Here is a 25,195-nt window from a genome sequence, read left to right on the forward strand (position 1 = left end):
GACGGATGTTGAGAATTAAATTAATTCATAATGCCATCATTCCTAGTATCCTTCCTACTGTCCTCACAGTCAGATGTTGCCCCTTCTGGTAGAGATGAGTCGCCTTCAGCAAGGCTAATGTTCTTTTGATGCTTAGGAAAGTCTTCCCTAACACTGTGTTTAAGTTAGCGCCCAGGAACACCTTTAATTGTTCTAGCTCTGGTGATGATTTTTTCCAATGAATTGAAAACCCCAGCAGAACTAGTGTTTGTATCACCTTTTGTATATGCTGTTTGCAGAGACGGTATGAGCTTACTCTTTCTAACCATTCATCTAGATATGGATAGCATGAATTCCCCATCTTCATAGGTGCGAGTCTACTGTTGATAGGCATTTTGTGAACACTCTTTTGCTGATTTGAGTCTGAATGCTAGCACCTTGAACTGTAAGCGTGCTTTGTTGACTACGAACCTTAATAGGTGTTTGTGTCTTTCGTTCATGGGGATGTGTAAGTAGGCGTCCTTTAAATCTATGGTTGCCATGTAATCTCCTTGCTGCGATTGTGGAATCACCTCCTGCAGTGTTGTCATATTCAACCGTTGTGCCTTTATGTACTTGTTTAGGAACCTTAAGTCTAATATTGGGCGTAATGTCCCATCTACCTTTGGAATTAGGAAGTATGTTGAATAAATGCCTTTGTTCCTTGCCTTGTGAGGCACCTGTTCTATTGCCTGTTTTGGTTGAAGTTCGTGCACTTCTTCCTGGAGCTGAGATAATTTCCTTTGTGAATGTACCTTTTGTTTCGGTCTTTTGTTGGGTGGTTGTTTGGTTAGCTCTATGCAGTAACCGTATTACATTATGTTTAACACCCATTTGTCCGTTGTTATTTTCTTCCATTCTTGGAGGAAACATTTTAGTCTGCCTCCCACTGGTGTTGTGTGTTGAGTGAACTGTTCGCATACCGGCTGTTGAGCTTGAGCAGGTTGTAATGCTGTGAGTACACTTTGTGATGTTTTCTTTAAGTGTGCCCTTTTTGGAGTGCAGTCACTTAGTGGTAGTAAGTGGACCACCTCTTTGCTGTTGTTGGCCCCTTCCCCATGGGCGCCCACGAAAGAACTGTCTTACCTGCTGGTACTGCTGGTTTTGTTGTTGGCCCAGGTGTTGAGTTTGGCTTGTTCCTTGGTATGTTTGTTGGTATGCTTGGTGTGAGGTAGTTGGTAGGTGGCCACCTCTACCTGTTGATCTCCTGGATGGGGTTCCTCTCTGCATGCCTCTTAATTGTAGAGCGCCCATTGACCTTGCTGTGAGAAGTTGGCCTGATATATGATGCTCACTAGTTCTAGTGATCACCTTGTATCAGTCCAAACAACCCTTATGGTGATTGGTTGTAAGTCAACCTTATAGACCAGCTATCCTAGTAGCGTGGACAAAAGCAGTCTTTAGGCTAAACTCTTTATGGCATGTGAAGCCAGCTGTTTTACCACATATAACCTTTGAATACCAAATGAAAAGGACACCACACAGGTTGTTATGAAAATAAAGTTATTTATTAACTAACATACACCTCTGAACTCTTTATGAGGTCAGAGGACTAAGCACATGACAAACTCTTAGGAACAATACGTTTAAGTTGCACGATTTACAATGGTGCCCTAGGGGCACGACAAACCATATACAAAGTAAGTGGAATGTGAAAGTCAATGAAAGGAATGGAGCTGTCCAGAGGTTGTAGGATCACTGAGACCACGCTATACTAACTTGAGGTAGGTAATAGGAGGCCCACGGAGCGCGTGTGCAGAGTGTGAACTCGCACGCGAGATGCATACAAACGTCTATGGACAGTACAGTTTAAAGAAAAGGCGAGTACGGACGTTCCTGACTAGATAGGACTAAAACGACAATGGAACTGGACACTAGGAGAGTCAAGCTACCCTTGAGCACCAAAATGCTCATGTTACCTCACCCACAGGCTGCGGGTGCATAGGTGCGAAGTCGTGTCAGGTTTCCGCGTCGAAGTCTATGGAGCCTTGAAGAAAGATGCTGCAGGCGACCAGGAGGAAGATGTCCGGTGCAATCCAAGGGTGGATTGGTGAAGAGAAGAACCTGAAAGCAGAGGGGACAATGTTCAAAGTTACTAGTCATTGACTGGAGTGGAACCAGGAGTGGAACCAGATGTCGTCGTCGCGATCAGGTGAAGGTGGACGCTTGTCTCAGCAGCCACGTGAACCAGGCGGTGTCTTCGACGACCAGGATGGAGGCACGAGCTGTCCCACGCAGGCTCTCGCTGTCGGCGGTGTCGTCTCCGGATTCGGGTTCAACAGGCCTTGGCAAAGGCAACCCACGCGGTGAGTGGAAACGGCGTCTGGAGTGGACCAGGAGGGTCCGGGGTGCTCCTCTTTTGGAAGGGAGCAAGGGCCAGTCTGGAGCAACCAGACCAGCAGCAAAGTTGTCGGAGTTCGTCGCCTAGGAGGCCACAAGCCAGCCGGCAAGTGACCAGACAACGCGTCGAGTAGCAGGCAAGCAGAAGGGCCCCACGCAGATCTAGTGGATGCTGGAGGGCTGATCTTCGGTGCAGGAGCTGCTCGGGGTCGGGGCTTCTCAGTCCCCAGAGCACTTGGATGAGGATACCTCAGGAGTCGTGCTGGAGCGAAGTGCTGCTTCTTTCAAGATGGCCGGTCCCACGTGTCTCGTCGCACCCACGGGTCTCAGCTGTGCTGGAGTTGTAGGTAGAGGTCGGAGAGGTCTGGGAATCCGGGTCTCGTCGGGCTCTGAAGCCTGGATCCTTGCAGGAAGACGACAAAGGGAAGTCGCGGTACGCTGATGGTGCCTGCAGATGCAGGGTGGACACTCCTTGCCCACAAGGGAGATTCCTTCTGACTTCTGTGGAGCAGAACGTCGAGGTCCAGAGTTTCTTCTTGTGAAGCTGATCAGGATAATCTAATTTGGAATGGGACCAGCTCCTACCTTTATCCTCCTAAAGGGGGCTGCACTACGACTAGGTTCCTCCTCTGGGAGGGACCAGGAAGGGGGGTGGCTACACCCCCTTTCATTTGTCCGGTCTTGCGCCAGCTCTGGGGCTGGAGTGCCCCAGGAACTGGTTTAGACCGGCATATGCTCAGGGACACCTTGTGTGCCCCAGGCATGTCTCATTCCTTTCAGCCCTGGCCTACCTAATAGACAAAATCCTGTCTGGGGTGGTGTTAGCACCTCCAAAGGCAAGAAACCCTTTGTCCGAGCCTCCCTCGCTGGAAGGACTCCCAGCAGCAGGAGGTCAGACTTGTATCTGTGGTGGCAGCATCCATTTTGTGATGTTGAGGCTCGAGTTAACTTTAACCGGGGTTCACAGTTACATACATGTTGTGTCCCTCTACAAGGGTAGATTGCTACCCCCGTCGCCAGAATTGGCGAGGGGGTAGTATTCCAATTCGTATGACACCTTACTCGACATGTTTTGATAATGCTATACCAAAGTTAGCATTTGACCGCGAGGTTCATAATGCACTTAAGAGTATATGGTATAGCGTTATCATGGAACAGCTATTAGGACTTGGTTCCGCAAGCTGCAAACGGGCTCAGCTCATGCCAGAGCACCATCTCACATAATTCCAAGCACTCTGCCTTCAGGATTGATAAGGCCTGCCATAGGAGTGACTGATAGGAATACATGTGTCCATTTTAGGGTTAGATATAGAGATACTATATCTAAAGCAAAGGGTGATTACACCACCTTGCCCCAGCTGTCGTGCAGCCAGTTGTGTCAGATTTGGATGGCCAGCCAGGGGTGGCATAATACATGCTGCAGCCCCTGGTAGGCCCTGGGTACACCTATGCCCTGAATACCTAAGGTATACTGTACAAGGACTGATAAGGTGGCCCAGTACCATTCGGTAAATGCACCTAAGGTACATGCTTGTCAATTTAGAGAGAGAACAGCTAGGCTGTGGGTCTGATTAGCAGGCCCACAGCCAGGGAAAGTCGTAAACCAGTGAAGCAAAAAGCAAAAATCGGGGGTGACCATAGGATTGCAGACCCTACTCTCCTACATAATCACCCCCCAAACTTAGGGACATTAAACTAACCTTGACCAGGTGAGTCTTCTTGTTCTAAGTGGAAGTACCTGGAGAGACCATCTGCATTGCCATGGTCAGTCCCTGGTCTGTGCTCCACTGTAAAGTCCATCCCCTGTAGGGAAATGGACCACCTAAGAAGTTTGGGGTTTTCACCCTTCATTTGATTTAGCCATAAGAGGGGCTTATGGTCGGTCTGAATCTTGAAGTGAGTACCAAACAAGTATGGCCTCAACTTCTTCAGGGCCCAAACCACAGCAAAGGCCTCCCTCTCAATAGCTGACCAACGTTTCTCTCTAGGGGTCAGCCTTCTACTTATAAAAGCAATGGGCTGGTCATGACCATCAATATTCAGTTGAGATAAAACAGCTCCCACAACCAACTCAGAAGCATCTATTTGGACAATGAATGGCTTGGAGTAGTCTGGACTCTTGAGAATAGGTGCAGTGCACATGGCCTGCTTTAGGTCATCGAATGCCTTCTGACAGGTAACTGTCCATTGAACTTTCTTTGGCATTTTCTTACTTGTCAGGTCATTAAGTGGAGTCACAATGGCTCCATAATTTCTGACAATTTTCCTATAGTAACCAGACAGGCCCAAGAAAGCTCTGACCTGTGTCTGGGTGGTTGGAGGAGCCCAGTCCTTTATGGCCTGTATCTTGCTCTCCAAATGTTGAACTTGGCCTCCACCTACAAGGTGGCCAAGTATACAGCTTGACTCTGCCCTATCTGGCACTTGGTAGCCTTGATAGTGAGGCCTGCCTTTTGCAGGGCCCCCAAAACCTTCTTCATGTGGATCAGGTGATCCTCCCAGGTGGAGCTAAAGACAGCAATATCATCTAGATATGCTGCACAGAAGTCATCCAGCCCAGAGAGAACTTGGTTCACCAACCTTTGAAAAGTGGCAGGTGCATTCTTCAAACCAAAGGGCATCACCACAAACTGGTAATGACCTCCTGGGGTTGAAAATGCTGTTTTGGCCTTGGCATCCTCAGCTAACCTAATTTGGCAATAACCAGCTGTCAGGTCAAATGTACTCAAGAATTTGGCAGAAGCCAATTTATCTAGGAGTTCATCTGCTCTTGGTATTGGATGGGCATCTGTCTTAGTGACAGCATTGAGACCCCTGTAGTCTACACAAAACCTCATCTCTCTCTTACCATCCTGGGTGTGAGGTTTAGGCACCAGAACTACAGGACTAGCCCAAGGGCTCTCTGAGGGTTCAATGACTCCCAATTCCAACATCTTCTGTACTTCTTGTTTTATGCAGTCCCTGACGTGGTCAGGTTGCCTGTAGATTTTACTCTTTATAGGCAGACTGTCACCAGTGTCCACCTCATGGGTGCACCAGTTTGTCTGACTGGGTGTCAGAGAGAACATTTGTCTGAAGGATTGAAGAACCTGTTTACAATCCTCTTGTTGATGCTCAGAGAGGCTGTCAGAAAAGACTACACCATCTACTGACCCATCATCAGGGTTCTGAGTGAGCAGGTCTGGGAGAGGGTCACCCTCATCCTCCTGTCCCTCATCTGTAGCCATGAGCAAGCCCATGTCTTCCCTGTTGAGAAATTCCTTGAGCCTGTTCACATGAAGTACTCTGTGAGGGCTCCTGGGAGTTCCAAGGTCTACCAGATAGGTGACCTCTCCCTTCTGTTCAATGATAGTATGGGGTCCAGACCATTTGTCTTTGAGAGCTGATGGGGCCACTGGCTCCAACACCCACACCTTCTGTCCAGGCTGGTAAACAGTAAGGACAGCCTTTTGGTCATGCCAAGCTTTTTGCAGTTCTTGGCTTGCCTCAAGGTTTTTAGATGCCTTTTCCATGTACTCTGCCATCCTGGAGCGGAGACCAAGTACATAGTCCACTATGTCCTGTTTAGGCTTTTTGAGAGGTCTCTCCCATCCTTCCTTCACAAGACACAGGGGTCCTCTTACAGGATGCTCAAATAGAAGTTCGAAAGGGCTGTAGCCAACCCCCTTCTGTGGGACCTCTCTGTAAGCAAACAAAAGGCAGGGTAAAAGGATGTCCCATCTTCGCCTAAGCTTTTCAGGTAACCCTTTTATCATCCCTTTGAGGGTCTTGTTGAATCTCTCAACAAGCCCATTGCACTGTGGGTGATAGGGGGTGGTGAATTTGTTATTGACACCACACTCCTTCCACATTGCAGTCAAGTATCCTGACATAAAGTTTGCACCTCTGTCAGAGACAACCTCCTTAGGAAACCCCACTCTAGTAAAAACTGAGAGTAGGGCCTTGGCCACAACAGGAGCTGTAGTGGTCCTAAGGGGAATAGCTTCTGGATACCTGGTGGCATGATCCACTACCACCAGTATAAATCTGTGCCCAGATGCTGTTGGGGGGTCCATTGGTCCAACAATGTCAATCCCCACTCTTTTAAAGGGTACCCCCACCACAGGTAGTGGTATAAGGGGAGTCTTGTTGTGCCACATGATTTGCCACTGGCTTGACAGGTGACACATGAGCAACAAAACTCTTTAGTGTCCTCAGACATATGGGGCCAGTGAAAGTGGGGGACTAGCCTGTCCCAAGTCTTGTTCTGGCCTAAGTGATCAGCAAGGGGAATTTCATGGGCCAAGGTGAGAAGGAAACCTCTCAGAGTCAAGGGGATGACCAGCCTCCTGGTAGCACCAGGATTGGGGTCTCTTCCCTCAGAGTAAAGGAGTCCATCATCCCAGTACACTTTATGGGCACCTGTGGCATTCCCTGCAGCCTCAGCAGCAGCTTGCTGTCTGAGGGGTTCAAGAGATGAACAGTCTAATTGTGCTTGTCTCAAGTCTGCCCTGGAAGGTCCCCCTCTCCCAAGAAACTCAACCTGTTCAGGCTCAAGTTCTTCTAGGACAGTTCCTTCTGGGGTCTTTGGGTCAGTCTCCTGTGAGAGCTGATCCTCACCTTGAGGCAAGGGGGAAGGCTCTGCCTTAACCCTACTGTTCTTACTCTTGTGTACGGGATCGGTCACAGGAGGGGGGGGGGGGGGGGGGGGGGGGGTGGGGGAAGACTCAGACACTGAGTGGAGTGATTTCAATGAAGGTTTTATTTTCAAGTAAGCTTTTCTCCGTCTACTGGACAGTCTTATCCGGGCAAACTCGTCGGGCTCCGTCCTGACGCCCTTGGGGAAGATGGGAAGATCCAGGGTGCTTCTACCACGTTGTGCACGGGAGCACTCCAGACCGGGTGTTCAGAGCTGGTCGTCGGGGCCGGAGTCCTCAACTCAGGTCGTGCGAGCAAACCCAAAGAGAAAAGAAAGAAAGCAGGGAGTCACTCTGACGTTCCCCTCAGGACTTTGTTAGGGACCGGGTAAGTGAGGGACACCAAGTGATACAAGTGCGCTCTACTCGATGAGCCAGTGCCTGCAGTGCTCGTGAGGGAAAAGGGAGCAAGAGACTATACACTTTTTACACTACTCGGTAGGTTGTTGACTACGAGATACCCAGCCCGCCACCTTGCCCCGTACCTTTGTAAGCCACGCTCCTCCCGCGGGAGCGTGGCGGGGCGAAGCACCCAACCGGTGGCCTCCTGGCTTGTCGTCCTCTGCTGGGCTCTTCCACGACTCCTCCTCGCCGTACTCCGATTCTGCTCTCGCGTTCTCACTCCTCACGCCTTCTCCACCTCGGGAAACGCCGTCCGTCGTCTTCCGGGGTCCTCCTCCTTTTGGCCCTCTGACGTCCCAAGGGGGCGGAGTCTCGTCTTCCACTACGGGGATGTTAAAGGGGCCGTGTTCTTTCTCTTCTCCGGCCCTCCACCAATCCATGGGGTCTGCACGGGACCACTCCTCCTGGCCAGGTGAGTTCGGCTGTTCAGCAGAAATAGAAAGGGGGGTCAATGGGACAACCGACCACCAGTCACTGCTATCGTGTTCCTCCCGGGGGCCGGCAGGAAGGTGACCCGCCCGTCACATCTTGGTTAGTGTCTGGTCCATTGTTCCAGGACCCAGCACTAGTTCAGCTGGGCATTTCTTGGCCTGTGACCTAGTCACAGCAAGGACATGTGCTGACAAACCTAACATATCCACATGAGTCCTATAATCCACATCTGACCATAGGGAGGATTCCAAATCATTGCCCAAAAGACAGTCCACTGGGAGGTCTGAACGAACAACAACCCTTTTGAGGCCATTTACCCCTCCCCAGGAGAAATTAATAAGTGCCATACTATGGTTGGTAGTGGCATTGCTAGCATTGGTCACTAGGTAGTCTGAACCTAGTATTACCTGTCCAGGGTCCACAAATGCTGGTGTCACCATAGTGACACTGGCACAGGTGTCTCTGTAGGCCTGATCCATTTTTCCATTGATTAAAGGCATTTGCCTATACTTGCCCAGAGTACTGGGACTTCTTGTAGGGGTCAAATCCATGTCCCCAGTACAAACAAGAACAGCCTGGGTAGGTACTCTGACTAGGTCAGAGCCTGCCTCACATACCAATGTCAACCCCACTATAGCCTTCGGGGGAACACTACCACTACTAACTGAACTAGGGGTTGCAGGTGCCTTAGGGGAAGTAGTGGTAGGAGCTGGGCCTTTCTTGGTGCACTCACTAAACCAGTGAGTATTACTTTTACAGTATTGGCACCATGGTTTCTTCTGACCATTATTCTTCTTCTTTTGGGAATTCTGGGACCCACCCTCCTTAGATTGTTGGGGCCCTGTTGAAGACTTCTGGTCATTTTGCTTATTCTCATTACCCTTCTGGTCTGCTTTCTTCTGGGCCACCACCCTGGTTCTGGTTCTGCTGCTTGACCCTTGTCCTGACCCATCTGTCTGCCTTCTTTCCCAATTCTTGGGGAGAGGTCAGATCTGAGTCAATAAAGTGCTGATGCAACAACTGATTTTGACAATTACTTAAGATTTGTTATCTCATAATTAGATTATATAATTCTGTGTAATCAGTAACTTTACTTCCCAGTAACCAGCCTTAAAAGCCTTAGTGGCACAATCAACAAAGTCAGCCCAATCCGGAGACTGAATTTTCTGGGTGTCTCTGAACAGCAACCTGTACTGCTCAGTTGTTAAGCCAAACCCATCAATCAGTGTATTCTTCAGGACTTGGTAATTGTTCGCATCCTCAGCTCTAGTAGTGAGGAGCTTATCTCTACCTTTACCTTCAAAGGAGAGCCACAGTATAGCTGCCCACTGACTCTGGGGGATGCACTGGACAGTGCAGGCCCTCTCCAAAGCAGTAATCTATTTGTGGATGTCATCCCCTTGTTTAAAGGGGGGCACTATTTTACTCAGGTGTCTAGTATCAAAACTCCTGTCTTTATCTCTAATGATAATGCTGCCACCAGTGGGGTCTGCCCGACTCAATTTCTGCTCTCTGGCAAAGGCAAGTCTTTCTTTGGCATGGGCAAGTTCTTCCCTCTCAATCCTCAGATGGACTTCCCTCATCTTAGCTTCATGCTCTCTTCTCTGAGGGGATGTCATCCCTCTCTGAGAAGATGCCTGAGAGACATGGGTATGAACAGATCTGTTAGAGCCTCTGGAGTGAGACCTAACTCGTCTATTCCCAAAGTTAAGCCTACCTGAGGATAGGCCTGGGGGTCCCCCAGTCCCATTCTCATGTATGCTTAAGTTGGTCCTGGTGAGCCTACTGACTACTGCTGGACCTTTGTCTGCCTCATCCCCAGATAACTCCTTTTCCTCTTCCTCCTCTTCACTTTCTGTTTCATGGAGGTTAAGGTCAGGATCACCCAAGGTTCCCTCTAAGGGGGGCATGCTCCCATCTGGATTAGGGGGGCCTGTGTTAGAAGCCCTTCTGGCATCATATGTCTCTAAGAGACCTATCAGAAAAGGAGTGGTAGGGTTAGAACCCTGTTTTAGTTTCCTGGAGGTACACAATTGTCTCATCTCCTGGAAGCTAAGGGCTGCATATCTGGAAGTGACCTGTGGAGGGTCATCAAACACAATAGGAGCCTCTGTGTTCTCTCCTGTGGTAGATATGCTTTTCTAGTGAGGTGTAAGTGGTGCACTTACCTACACTATGGGTTTACCTACTGATCCCTTGCTAAAAGTTGTAGTCAGGGTGTGCTACTCCCTTTCTACTACAACAGCTGGTTCAGTAGAACTCAGAGTATTTCTAAGCTTGTTATATGTAGCTATGGTACCTTATGTGATTTTTCAAATGATATCTCAGATTATATTTGGTAAAAACAACAGCAAGCTCAAATCCCAACCGCTGCACACCAATGTGAGAAGTTGGCCTGATATATGATGCTCACTAGTTCTAGTGATCACCTTGTATCAGTCCAAACAACCCTTATGGTGATTGGCTGTAAGTCAACCTTATAGACCAGCTATCCTAGTAGCGTGGACAAAAGCAGTCTTTAGGCTAAACTCTGAATGGCATGTGAAGCCAGCTGTTTTACCACATATAACCTTTGAATACCAAATGAAAAGGACACCACACAGGTTGTTATGAAAATAAACAGTTATTTATTAACTAACATACACCTCTGAACTCTTTATGAGGTCAGAGGGCTAAGCACATGACAAACTCTTAGGAAAAATACGTTTAAGTTGCACGATTTACAATGGTGCCCTAGGGGCACGACAAACCATATACTAAGTAAGTGGAATGCGAAAGTCAATGAAAGGAATGGAGCTGTCCAGAGGTTGTAGGATCGCTGGGACCACGCTATACTAACTTGAGGTAGGTAATAGGAGGCCCACAGAGCGCGTGTGCAGAGTGTGAACTCACACGCGAGATGCGTACAAACGTCTATGGACAGTACAGTTTAAAGAAAAGGTGAGTACGGACGTTCCTGACTAGATAGGACTAAAACGACAATGGAACTGGACACTAGGAGAGTCAAGCTACCCTTGAGCACCGAAATGCTTGTGTTACCTCACCCACAGGCTGCGGGTGCATAGGTGCGAAGTCGTGTCGGGTTTCCGCGTCGAAGTCTATGGAGCCTTGAAGAAAGATGCTGCAGGCGACCAGGAGCAAGATGTCCGGTGCAATCCAAGGGTGGATTGGTGAAGAGAAGAACCTGAAAGCAGAGGGGACAATGTTCAAAGTCACTAGCCAGTGACTGGAGTGGAACCAGGAGTGGAACCAGATGTCGTTGTCGCGATCAGGTGAAGGTGGACGCTTGTCTCAGCAGCCACGTGGACCAGGCGGTGTCTTCGACGACCAGGATGGAGGCACGAGCTGTCCCACGCAGGCTCTCGCTGTCGGCGGTGTCGTCTCCGGATTAGGGTTCAACAGGCCTTGCAAAGGCAACCCACGCGGTGAGTGGAAACGGCATCTTGAGTGGACCAGGAGGGTCCGGGGTGCTCCTCTTTTGGAAGGGAGCAAGGGCCAGTCTGGAGCAACCAGACCAGCAGCAAAGTTGTCGGAGTTCGTCGTCTAGGAGGCCATAAGCCAGCCGGCAAGTAACCAGACAACGCGTCGAGCAGCAGGCAAGCAGAAGGACCCCACGCAGATCTCGTGGATGCTGGAGGGCTGATCTTCGGTGCAGGAGCTGCTCGGGATCGGGGCTTCTCAGTCCCCAGAGCACTTGGATGAGGATACCTCGGGAGTCGTGCTGGAGCTAAGTGCTGCTTCTTTCAAGATGGCTGGTCCCACGTGTCTCGTCGCACCCACGGGTCTCAGCTGTGCTGGAGTTGTAGGAAGAGCTCGGAGAGGTCTGGGAATCCGGGTCTCGTCGGGCTCTGAAGTCTGGATCCTTGCAGGAAGACGACAAAGAGAAGTCGCGGTACGCTGATGGTGCCTGCAGATGCAGGGTGGACACTCCTTGCACACAAGGGAGATTCCTTCTGTCTTCTGTGGAGCAGAACGTCGAGGTCCAGAGTTTCTTCTTGTGAAGTTGATCAGGATAATCTAATTTGGAATGGGACCAGCTCCTACCTTTATTCTCCTAAAGGGGGGCTGCACTACGACTAGGTCCCTCCTCTGGGTGGGACCAGGAAGCGGGGTGTTTACACACCCTTTCCTTTGTCCGGTCTTGCGCCAGCTCCGGGGCTGGAGTGCCCCAGGAACTGGTTTAGACCGGCATATGCACAGGGACACCTTGTGTGCCCCAGGCATGTCTCATTCCTTTCAGCCCAGGCCTACCTAATGCCAAAATCCTGTCTGGGGTGGTGCTAGCACCTCCCAAGGCAGGAACCCCTGTGTCCGAGCCTCCCTCGCTGGAAGGACTCCCAGCAGCAGGAGGTCAGACTTGTGTCTGTGGTGGCAGCATCCATTTTGTGATGCTGAGGCTCGAGTTAACTTTAACCGGGGTTCACAGTTACATACATGTCGTGTCCCTCTAGAAGGGTGGAATGCTACCCCCGTCGCCAGAATTGGCGAGGGGGTAGTATTCCAATTCGTATGACACCTTAATCAACATGTTTTGATAATGCTATACCAAAGTTAGCATTTGACCGCAAGGTTCATAATGCACTTAAGGGTATATGGTATAGCGTTATCATGAACAGCTATTAGGACTTGGTTCCGCAAGCTGCAAACGGGCTCAGCTCATGCCAGAGCACCATCTCACATAATTCCAAGCACTCTGCCTTCAGGATTGATAAGGCCTGCCATAGGAGTGACTGATAGGAATCTATGTGTCCATTTTAGGGTTAGATATTAAGATACTATATCTAAAGCAAAGGGTGATTACACCACCTTGCCCCAGCTGTCGTGCAGCCAGTTGTGTCAGATTTTGATGGCCAGCCAGGGGTGGCATAATACATGCTGCAGCCCCTGGTAGGCCCTGGGTACACCTATGCCCTGGATACCTAAGGTATACTGTACAAGGACTGATAAGGTGGCCCATTACCAATCGGTAAATGCACCTAAGGTACATGCTTGTCAATTTAGAGAGAGAACAGCTAGGCTGTGTGTCTGATTAGCAGGCCCACAGCCAGGGAAAGTCGTAAACCAGTGAAGCAAAAAGCAAAAATCGGGGGTGACCAAAGGATTGCAGACCCTACTCTCCTACACTTGCTGTGTCGTTGTCTTTTTTCAATTGATTTAGCTTCTCGTCCACCACGCTCCCGAATAACTTATCCATTGAATGGTGAATTTATTATGTTGCTTTGGACTTCTGGCTTGAAGCCTGAAATTCTCAGCCAAGCAGGTCTCCTCTCTGTAATGCCAATCATTATTTGTCTACTGGATGTTTCTGCAGCACCCAGAGCAGATTTTAAGCATGTATTGCAATATTCTTCCCACTTTCCACTAAGTGGGTAGTCCTCTTTTTGAACTGCTCGGGGAGGTGTTTCAGCAGATCACCTACCTCTTCACAATGTTGGTACACATGACGGTTCAGCAACGCATTTGAGTTAGCTATGCACCATTGGTTTGCAGCACTTCTCTGGACCTTTCTTCCCACTAGGTCTATTCTCTTGCTTTCTTTGTCTGGGGGTAGGCCAGCAGTTGTTGGCACATTTGCTCTTTTTCTGGCTGTGGAAGTGATAACAGAGTCAGCCGCTATTGACCCTTTGATGTAGTTAGGATCTTTTGAGGAATGTTTGTATTTCTTCTCACCTCTTGGTGTGACCGCCTTGCATGTAGCAGGCTCCTTAAATGCTTCCTTTCCTTGATCTAGCACACTTGGTAGCATTGGAAAGAATTGGCTCCTTGATTGTATTAGCATCAAGGTTTCCAACAGAAAGCAGGACTGTGGTTTCTCCTCTTCCAAATGTTTCTGCTGCATTTTTTTTTACCAGATTGTACATTACAATGTCAGCAGGCAGTGAGGGTCTCGAGGGATATGCATCAATTGCCTCTTCTGGTGATTCTGCATTGAAATCTTGCCATTGGAGGTCCTGAGTCCCCAAGGCCGCCGATTCCACATATGTGTGTTCGTCCCTGTCCTTTTCGTCGTTGAAGAAGTAATCTTCCTCTTGCTCGTCGAGCGGTTCAGGTGTCGTTGGAGGCTGTAACTCTTCGATGACCTTGTCTGCTTCTGTAGAAGCCTTCAGCGGAATCTTGAACTGTTTCAAGCCGTCATCGAACTCTTTTTTTGCCCTGTAGTATACTCGCCATTTTGGCTTTAAGGAGCTGCCTATTCTACCTCGGCTGCACGTGTTCGACGCCAAGAGTTTCGGCCTTACTTTTTGTGCTTGCCGACGCCGATGCGGTCGCGAAAGCCTGTTTCGAACTTCCCTTTGTCAACTTCAAAGCGTCTTTATCGTGGCCGTCTTTCGACGCCTTCGATTTTTCGAGGGTCTTTGCCGTTCTGGATTCCTTGTCTAAGGATCCGATGAGCTACCTATCTTTAGATGCTTCTGCAGTCGTCGATTGCTTTGATGCTGAGGCTCCTCTCAAGGTTTTTTAGTCAGTTTTTCGTGACTTTTCAACTTTTTTCGGGGCCGACGTACCTCTTACCTCCTTAGAAGTCTTCTTCCTGATCATTATGACCTGGACGTCTGTGTCCTCGTCGACTTCAGACCCTTCTGTGAAACTGTCCTCTTCTTCGCTGGAGAGGCCCAGGTCTTGAAACTCGAAAAGATAGTGGAGGGCCCTGTCCCTGAATGTTGTAGTTGGCCCTTCTTTGTCTTTCTCTGACCCTCAACGTCTTTGGGGTGAAGGCCAAACATGCGTTGCAGTCTTGACTTTAGTGATCGAGCGAGAGTCAAAGGTTGCAGACTGGATGCTGATCTTTTGCGCGTACTTAAGGTGGCAAAATCCTTGCAGAACTTGAACGCCATCTTGTCCATTAATTTGCGTAGGGAGCCCCCTGCATGTGCATTCTCCGGTTGTTCTAAGTTTTGTTGTTTTCACCTTTCAGCATACTCCGAATGCTGGAATCGACGACCGGAACGTCGAATGTAGGTATCGTTGACCTATAGAACATATTTTTTCAATTTTCGTGGATTCTTCTCCCCAAATCCTTGGAGCTCCTTCCGTGATGATCCAGACCCAACGGTGGAAAAAAATAATCTGAAGATGGCGACCAACGGTGGGAGCTTCCGGAGGAAGCACGTCAACGTCACAGAAGGACAATAAATGGTGGTATGTCGATGCCTACCAAAAAAACCAAAAAAAAACTGAAGAAATACTACGATTTCAGACCAAACCACTAGATGGCGGAATAATGGACCCAACCACTAGATGGCGGAATAATGCACAGCATGTGAATCCAGAAAAAATCACGCTGCAAAACGTATTTTACTGCAACTAAGTATTGTTGATTCGAAGTAATAAACATACAAAAAGCAATATTTTTACAAACAATTAGTCTTGGATGAAGTCATTGAGTGCGTGTAATCATTTTTTTGTCTGAGTGTGTACAACAAATGCTGAACACAGCCCTCTGATCAGTCTAACTGCTCAACCAGACAACCATAAAAGAGAGCATTTGGTATATCTACTTTAGCCTCACGGGATCCACTGGACTCTGTGCATGCTATACCTTACTTTGGTATAGTATATACATAGCCAGTATCCTACAGGCATCAGCTTGGAAGACTTCAAAATAAGACACATGAGCGTTTGTTGAACACCAGTCTTGGTATCGGTCTGCAAACAGGTGAAAGTATCCCAGTACACTCTCCAGAAAGTTCCATTATTACAGGTTGAATAAATAACAGTGCTATGGCAGGATTTCCTTCTGTAGTAGGATATTGCCACCAGATGTACAATTACAGACACATTTTACAATCATAAATTACCCAACCCAGCAGCAGTCCATGTGGTTTGTTCAGAACTGAATACAGACTTAGCTCTATGCACTAAGCATAAAACCTCTTTCAGATTATAGGTAATGTAGGTGGAACCAGCCTTGAATCCGAGCAGTATGCTCCTGGACTTCAGTAATAAGTCCAAATGCCCAACCTCTAGGTCTGTAAGAGCAACTCCAGGACGTTGTGTGTCCGTGTTTAGCAGAAAGTGAGGATGTCTGGACAGCCAAGAAAACTCTAGGAACTGTGTTTGACTTGTCCAAGTTGTAAACCCCAGGATCATTCTACAACTACACTCCACAAGAGGCAAAGCAGAAGCATTAGTGGAAAAGGGTAGATGAACTTTCCCTTGCAGTCTATGGAGAAATATACCCACTGACTTTGGTTTCTGAACCCTGAAAGCAAAGGCAGAGCATATGCTACTTACTTCTCCCCACTACAAAAAGCTGCATACTTGAGATTCTGTTCGAAATGGTCATGAATCACTGTCTAATCAAGTTCCCACTTGTGTAACTTGCACAATGAACTCCGGTTATCTTCACTGACGCTCTTTATTACTGGCAGCTGCCGTTTCATCCAGGAAATATTTTGAAAACTCTCATCCAGATGCCAGATACTTCTCCACAATGGGTCAGAGAATGGATGATGTCCTGCTTCAGAATGTAGAATAAAATCGTAGCGATGTCTGTTAATATCAGGGTGACTTTTCTTGGGCTTTCTGCCTGGAATTATGTCAGGGTAAATTTGATCACCAACAGTTCCATCAGGCTAATGTGTAATGTATTTTTTCATTCCAAACTCACAATGCCTCTGGAGGGAAAGGGGCTTACTGAATGTCAGATGCAGACAATGGATCTATCGATCTAGGGCTGCTTTTACTATGTCTGTGTCCGCCACCACATATTGCTACTCTCCTGATCCTGTGGGGTTGAAGGGGTGGGGATGTAGGAGAGTTCCAGTGGCTTGCCAACCCTCTTCAGGGGGGCAATGGGCACCGCAGCCGCGAAACTGCTGGGAACCTTGCTGGGGCTAAATTAGGTGACTGTGTTGGGTACTTCTTCCAAAGCTGCAAAAGTAACAGATGGGCTGATGTGGCCGGCGGGGCAGAAATGCCCATGGAGAATGCTGTGGCCCTGCTCTTCTTGAATCGGTCCAGAGCGGAATCTGCAATATACCCAAACAGAAAAGTCCCGTAAAAGGGAATGTCCATAAGTACGAGTTACTTACCTTAGGTAATGATGTATCTGGTAGAGACGATTCTAGCCACAGATTCCTTCACGTAGAATTATCCCCAGGCGTGAGACTGGATCCAGAAAACTTTTGCCACAGCATCCTTCCGCACCGGGGGCGGGGCGACACCACCCGACTCCAACCAGGCGTAGTCCACGTACGTGACATCAGCGAGGTCACATAAGATCCAACCTGGTGCACCTATGTCAGTTTTCTTCTGAGTACTTTTCCGCACCACATCGCGAAGCCACCAGACAAAAAACTGAGGGAGCATGGGAACAGTGTGCGAAAGAGTAGAAAAAAGGAGAGACAAACAACACCATAAGGAACAGTGCAACACTGCAGTGTCCAAAGGCAGAGCAGAAGAAAAACAGAGCAGAGCCCTGAGCAGCCACCCTGCCAGTACATAGACAGCCTTCCCCCTGAAACAAGGAACATGTGTAAAAAGCCATAATACACGTAACAGGCCCACCACCCTCATCCAGAAATAAGGAAGGGGAGCCAGTCCCAAGACAGACAGAAACACAAACCTCCAAGCCACCGCAGCATAGAGTGCAACCACCCCCCAAGGAATAAGGCAAAGCCTAGTCAGATGACCCCTATTCGGAGGTAAGCAGAGGGGCCAGGACCCTCAGCAGCAACAGGAAGGGAAAGGAGGGGACAGAGATTGAAGGTAAACCCCTCCAATTTTGAGTAACCAGAGCAGCGGGGCACAGAAGCACCATAACCCCACCCTCCAAAGAACCAAGAGAAGGAATGAACTGCAACCAGACGGAGCCACCCGCAGGAGCAAAAGAAGGTACTCACAGGAGACACATCCCCCACCAGGAGGCGAGTACCGAAGACCAACACAAGGATCCTCGCAGAAACGGGGAGGAAGGGCGGGCCGTGAAGGAATCTGCAGCTAGAATTGTCTCTACCAGATACATCATTACCGAAGGTAAGTAACACGTACATCTGATAGAGACTACTAGCCGCAGATTCCTTTACGTAGATTAGATACCCTAGCAATACCCACGGGGAAGGAGGGTCTGCGAAAGGACCCCACCAGCCTGGCGGAACAGAAGGTCCCACAGGGGACCAGATCTGCAGGTCAGAAGAGAAACTTCATCTCCGCCAGGCAAGAGGAACCCTCACAAGGAGAACACCACCGACCCTAGAGGGTGTATGAGGAAAGGGAGACTGAAGAGGCCCGTACCCTCACAGAAGAAGAACCAAGGGCCAGGCTAGAGAGGCCGAAGCACCTCACTCCCTTACAAGGCAACAGAGCTTCCATCCAATGTCAAGACAGGAACAGGAGGAAGAAGAAGAACAGGCCCAGAGAGCCCAAGGAAAGAGGGAAAGGAAGGCGAGCCCCCTCCAGATGGAGGGCAACAGGTCAGCCAGAACAGCACCAACAGTCATAAGCTGCCAAAAGCAAGAAGAACAGCCCGGGCCCCAGAAAGACCGGGCAGTCTACACCGGACAAGGGAGCACTCAGAATCAACAGGACAGGGGCAGGAAGGTTAGAAAATGCCCAGCCACAACACTACGAGGGGCCGCACACACGACCTCAAGAAGCAAAAGCAACAATACAGAAACATCATCGAGAACCAGCACCCGAAGGCGACCAGTACTCCCTAGCAGAGTGCAAGCTATATAACAGCTCCCACTACCCCACATAGGGTACGTTAAGTCCCAAGATATGGGAACCCTCTTTGGAAGAACTTCCGCAGCAGAGGAAAAACCAAAAGGGTCACCCCCGCAGAAGGTTTGACAAGCAGCCCAATCAAAGCAGAAGGCCTAATCTCAGGGCCAAGTCTGCGCAACAACTCCAGAAAAACAAACAGATAGGCAACAAAGTGCCGTCCTGCAGCCAACAATGCCAAAGTCTCAAGGAGGACTCAATGACCAGAAAGCACACTCCACAGTCAGAACAAGCGGCCTAAGAAGGCCCAGAACCAGACCAATTCAGCAGTCACTGAGGAGGGGAAGGAGGAGGAGGAGGGGAAGGAGGAGGAGGAGGATAAGGTGGAGGAGGAGGACGAAGCCCTGGCAGGAACTTTGGATGGCGGAATTAGCCGGGGCATGGAACAACAGACTGCCGTCAAACGGAAGATCAATGAACCGCTCCCGAATATTTTCAAGGAACACGCCGTCCCGAAGCAAAGCATGGCAATGGAGAGTGCCTGAGGAAGCCACGGCCCAGCCCAGCACCTCCGAGATGTCTAGAGCGGAGCGGAGAGGAGAATAAACGCCGCTAGCTCTCGGCCATCCACAGCATGATGCTGTAAGACCACCTGGACAGTCTCTTGGGAGGCTGCGGATCCCAGAGACTCAGCCGAGTCCCACAAACAAGAGGAGGCCCTAGCCAAAACACACAAGGTGTTAAGGGCCTGCAGGGCAGCGCTGGTTGAGGCGAACATGTTGCCCCCCCCCAAGAGTCCAGCCAGCGGGCATCCCAGGAATGCGGAGCCAACAGTGGCAGCAGGGAGGGAAAGGTGGTCCGCAATAGCGGACTGGCAACAGAGGGGTGGAGGACTGGTGCAGAAGGTACTGAGGCACTGGATTCCCTGAGGCGGGACGCCTCCAAGCCCAAGGCAGGGAAGAAAGGATTGAACCCTCATAGTGAAGTAAGATCTCCCTCCCACCAGAGCCCTGGTGGAGAACCTCCAAGAGATGGTCCGCGGAAAGTGAGAAACCAAGTCACCCAGGGGCAGAATGCCCACGGCCGTGGACACCGCGTGAGCAAAGGCCGCACCGGCCTCCGTAGGGCCCCGCGATGGAGAAAGCAGCTCCTCCGTGGGCGATGGCTGCAAACTAAGATGGGCGTCCCCAAAGCCAAGCGGGGCAGGCAAGGGGATTAGTCCTGGAAGTCAGAGGGACCTGAAAAATGAGGGAACTGCCGCTCTTCCGACGAACACCTCTGCCTCAGGAAAGGCGGGGAGCCACCCTTCGACAACGCTGGTGAAAAAGATACAACGTGGCGACCAGTCTACGGGGAGGATGACACCAATATACAGTCTGAATCCAGAGAAGACGGAACGTCCGAAGATTAATCTGCAGCACGACTACTGCGTGGAGCCGTAGAGTGAGCCACCTGGGGCAGAATGTCAGCACCACCCGGCGTCACAGGACAGTGTTCCTCCCAGTCACACAGCATCGTGGAGCCGGAGCCGAACTGGCCTTGGGGCGCCGGAGTGATGCCGAATCGACCCCCGCCGAGGCAGCCGCCTGCGCGGAGGAACGAGAAGGGCCTGGGGAGTGACACAAAGCCTTCCTCCGCCAGCCGCGGCCCAGAATGTGGCGGAGATCGTCCGGCAACCCATGTCGAAGCGCCAGGGACATTTTAACCTCCGACTCGCCCTCCGACGAGGCAGCCACCCGTGGGGAGGGACGAGATGGTCCCGAAGAGGGACGAGGGGTCCCCTCCCAGCCACGACCCAGAGCGGGGTGAGGAGGGTCCACCGACCCCTGTGGCTTCGCACGGTCCACCTCGGCCTTAGACAGGACCACCTTGTCAAAGGACCTAGAGGGGCTCAGGGATACGACCCGAGCCCCAGCGACCTCCCGCGACACCACAGGGACTCTCGTGGGAGTTTGCGGTGAGGCAGAGACGCTGTGGTCTGAAGGAGGTGCCCAAGAGGAGCTGCACCCCAACACCACCACATCCTCCAAGCCTGGATCTGAACCATTCGGTGCCGCGGCTGAAGCCGCCAGCGGCGCCGCGGAGGGCCCCGCGCAAGGCAAGGGATCCGCCGACGCCCCAGGAGGGAAGGAGGAGAAGACGCCAGCGAGGCCTGCAAAGCCGCAGCGTATGTCTCCATCTGTACTCTCAAAGCCCAGCACCGGGAAACGGTGGATAGGAGGACACGCGGGGCTGCATGACCCGCGGAGAGCCCACGCCTCCGGCAAGCCGGAACCCAGTCCCCGGGGACAAACTCCGACACTTACCCACCGGGGAGCGACGCTCACGTGACATCGGAGAAGGGCCAGGACGACAACCACGGTATATGAAGCCGTCCGCCGATGCAGACCGAGGGGAGGACGTCGACCTGGAGAGCCGCGCCAAGAGAAGTTTCATCCCGCGCTCTCGCCTCGACTTCGGCTTCAACTGTTGGCACGCCGAACAATCAGTGGTGCCGTGATCCTTCCCCAATCACCACATACAAATGAGGTGAGGGTCCATCGCCGACATAAGACGCCCACAAGTCTTGAAGCCTGAAGGCATTTGCACACTGTTCCACAAAAAGAAGGGACAATGGAAGGAAAAAAGAGGGCCCAAACAGGCCCGTAGCAAGGACCGGATCCACGTCACACGCGAAAAAGGAAAAAACTGACGTAGACGCGCCAGGGTGGGTCGTATGTGACCTCGCTGACGTCACGCACGCGGAGGACGCCTGGGTGGAGTCGCGTGGTGTCGCCCCGCCCCCGGGGCGCAGGGATGCTGTGGCAAAAGTTTTCCGGATCCAGTCTCACGCCTGAGGTTAATTCTACGTGAAGGAATCTGCGGCTAGTAGTCTCTATCAGATACAACAATTGCACGTCGCCTGAAAAAACAGTGGTCCGCAGGCAAGCATGGTAGCAAATGGTAACAATGGTGTGAATAGCCATCTCGATGGAATCAGTGGTGTTCAAGTCACAACAAATTGGGAACTTGGCTGCATAACAATCATCTAGTATGGCTTGAGTGAGGACAGGTCAGAGGTCTTCAGGGATACCTGGGAGTACTTGAGCTACAGAAAATCAAAGACCCTGGGACTAGCGACCCAGAAGCAGCTGGAATTAACAGATCTGAGGGCCAAGCTAGTGAAAGAAAATACCCTCTTCCCAAAGGTTTTAACACATTTGGAGTCCCTATCAGGAGGAGTAGTCCGAAAGGTATTTGAGGTTGTCCAAACTTTAGGAGAAGGGTGCTAAAACAAAAACACAGGGTCGCCCAGGGCAGGTTGGTGGTGTGTTGCAAACTGATGATTAACTGGAGGGCCAGAACAAGGTTAGACCCAAGACCATGGGAGGGTATCTGTAAGTGCCATATTGAAGAACACGAGGGGCTCAGTACGTTTCCATTGCTGTAGGACTTCTGTCAAGACATGGGTTTTTATCTATACGGTGGGGAGATGGAGTCAGGAAGCACAATTTGCACTTCGTCCTTTGGTATCAGTAGAGTTTGCATCGACGTCAAGGCTCTGGGAACCAGCATGGAGCATAGCACCAGAGTCAGTGCAGGAGGGGGCCCAGTGGTGGACTCAAAGGGCCCAACTGGTACAAAGGGTAAATCTGCCAGCAGTATCCCACATGGAAAGCCTCTCGGCCCCTTGGGGCCCCTAGGTGTGCCAGAGGGAGTAGGTAAGGATCCAAAGAGGCAGAGAATGAACTCGGGGATGTCATCCATCTGCCTCGGTGGCGCAGACAAGGCCGGAAACATGGGTTATGTCGGTACAATTTGCGGGATTGGCTTCAAAGTCGATCGACTTCAGGAGCAAGATCCAGAGGCATGGCAATGCACTTGCACCTTATGAGGAGAACGTGGATTTTTTAAAGGTTTTTTCTTCAACATAACCAAAAACTTTGCACGACAAACAATTTTGGGAATTACTCCTGTGACTTTTGGTCCAGAACTGACCTTTTGTCTTGGACGGGCCTTATTGTGAAATACACCAGAGCTTGAAAACACAGCGGTTTGTCTCGCACTCCTGTTTGGCCTTTGGCTGCATCGACGTCCAGTCACCATAAGCCTTAGAGTTGTGGCTCGATCGCTGGCGCCACAGGCAAACCTGATAAGGATCTTTCACAGACATTTGTTAGCAACAGTCATTACAGGGGTTGAATCCTATCATCTTGGGAGGTGACATTTTCCTAGCACACTGTAAAATGATGGTTCAAAAGCTGTCTGAAGGTGAGAGGGGTGCTCAGGTTCTGCGTTTGGAGGAGAGGAAAGAAAGGAACTGGCGTCAGCATGCAGGAGTGATACCAATGTGGGTCTCGCATCAGTTAGGGTGTCAGTGCGTGCAGAGTTACAGCTCAAAAGTTACCGGATACAGTCTGATCCCTTGGAATAGTCAAAAGACGAGAAGCCTATGGTTAGAAGTCCGTATCAGAAAGGGATGAATTAGAGAGAATAAAATACAAAACGTTTACCTTGATTATACAACACAAATGAGAATAAAGATTTCAGAAATCAAATGTTTTAGCTGGGTCTGGTGGCTCAGTGGACTAATGCATCCACTGCAGGGGCCTGTGTTCGACCTCATGGTCGCAGGTTCAAATCCTGGCGGGTCTACTCAGCCTTTAATCCATTTGAGGTCGATAAAATGAGTACCATTGAGTTGGGTAACAATATACATCTGTTATTTCAGTGCCAAGATACCCCGTTGCTAGGTTGAACGTGTGCTTTACAAATACACCTGTTATGTTAAATGAATCACAAGATGTAAGCCTAGTGTCTACTATCACAGCAACAAGGAGGCCCCAGGTAATAGATGGCTGTAGAGCATATCATTGTGGCACAATCTAGAACTGTGCATTACACAAATAAGAGTAACAATCTCAACTTTCAAGGATCAGTGGAACACATGCTACATCTTGCAAGTTTCTAGCTGGTCAATACAATATCACCAGGGACACTTTACCGGAGAGTCTCAGGAGCAGAATACAGTAAACTTCATGATGACCACAGTTACAAAGCCCACATTTTTATCAACCGACAAAACAAATATGCATTTATTCACGAGTCTTTGGAGTGCCAACTCAAAGAAAGGTATTACGCCATATTTAGCACATGAGCCAGGTAGTCTGGGTGAGAGAATATGCCCCATACAATATTCTTCAATAGGCCATCAATGAGATCTATCCAACATGGCAAATGTGTTAAATTACAATCCAGCCAGACAGAACCCAACAGTGCTTTTTTTGGAAACCTCAAGCTGCAACATTACAAACCATATTAATAAAGTCACAATGCCACCTGCTCTTTGTGTAGAATGGGCTGCATTACCTTTACTCACAGAATATCACACATTAAGCAATCTAATGAACAAAATGAAGGACAGACCTAAGCATGTTAGAAGAGCATAACGGTCAATGTTTTTAATGTGGTGATTTTTAAATGTTTGCTGAAATTATCGTCTTACCTTGTTATTCCAATGAAAGACACTTCTTGCTTTGTAAGGTTATTGACCAATGAAATACCAACATCCTGAAGAGAGATTATCACTTCTTGTTCTGCCAATTCAGCTTTTTGGCTTTCGCATGTCATTTTGAATACACTTTCGTCTTCAGTAAAAAGAACAATACGTTGCAAGCCTTCAAAGAAGGAAACCAGATAGACAGGCTTGCCATCCAAGGTAAGTTCCTTGACCACATCCTGAAAAAAGCATGAAAATCATCTTAAGTTAACTTATACTGTTCATAAATATGCATCTATGTTTTCCTTAACAGTACTCAACACAAAGGGCCCAATTCTTATAAAAATACAGTAATCATCAAAGAAGATTGCGAATAATCATAAGCAAGTTTGTCTGTGAGTGTCCCTTAACTCCGTACCTTTCAGGGCAGTCCTGCCTTGGAACACTCTTCCCCCAACATTAGCATTAGATTGGTGTAGGAAAGTAGGATCTGCTTTCATGGTCACCGCCACTTTTTGCTGGTGTCATTATGTTTCACTGACTAGTCTGGCTGGGATCCTGGTAATCAGGACCTCAGTCTCTGTGCTTCTTCCCTAAATTGCACATGATGATTACTTAGGGTAGGTAGAGCACTTTCTTACACCTAGGCACACTCCAGATTGGCTACTGGTGCAACCTTGTATGTCCTTAGTATATGGTACTAAGGTACCCAGTGCATAGGTACACCAGGGGTCTGGGGCTGAAGCATGTATTATGCCACCCATGGGAAACCACTCAAATTGAGACTACAGGGCTGCCATTGCAGATGTGTAAGCTGCTGCTAGCACCACTTACGACAAATATCATTTCCTTACATCTGAGGTCACTGCACTTAAAACCTATAAGTCACCCCTAAGGAAGGCCTTTCAATCCTAAAGGCAGGGTGCTTGGTTAGGAGTGGAAGGGTGCCCCTGCAGGAGCAGGACACCCCTACAACCTTCAGAATCCATTCTCCCGGGTTATAAGTGCATCAGCTATTACGACATATACAGTGGCCATGCGTCACTACGCAATGGTGAACTCTAAACTGGCTGGAACGAACCCTGTCGTGTTTGGTATCAAATATGTTGGATTCATACCCCAACACCCGAAACTGTGTTGTAGGTATGATTTCAGTCTCTTAAAGGGGAATGATTCGGTTAAA

The 25,195-nt window shown here is 49.5% G+C and overlaps 1 protein-coding gene across 4 annotated transcripts in view; it reads right to left on the reverse strand.

Annotated features, from left to right (window-relative positions):
• VPS13A (vacuolar protein sorting 13 homolog A) overlaps positions 1 to 25,195 on the reverse strand; it is a 2,146,181-nt gene that overhangs the window by 853,837 nt on the left and 1,267,149 nt on the right. For all 4 annotated transcript variants that reach the window (XM_086961343.1, XM_086961342.1, XM_086961345.1 and 1 more), the window contains one exon: positions 24,019 to 24,251. In XM_086961343.1, coding sequence (XP_086817469.1) covers positions 24,019 to 24,251 — 233 coding nt within the window. The remainder of the gene's footprint in view (positions 1 to 24,018; positions 24,252 to 25,195) is intronic.

This window comes from Lissotriton vulgaris, chromosome 3_1 (genome assembly GCF_964263255.1).
Source record: "Lissotriton vulgaris chromosome 3_1, aLisVul1.2, whole genome shotgun sequence".
NCBI classification, from domain to species: domain Eukaryota; kingdom Metazoa; phylum Chordata; class Amphibia; order Caudata; family Salamandridae; genus Lissotriton; species Lissotriton vulgaris.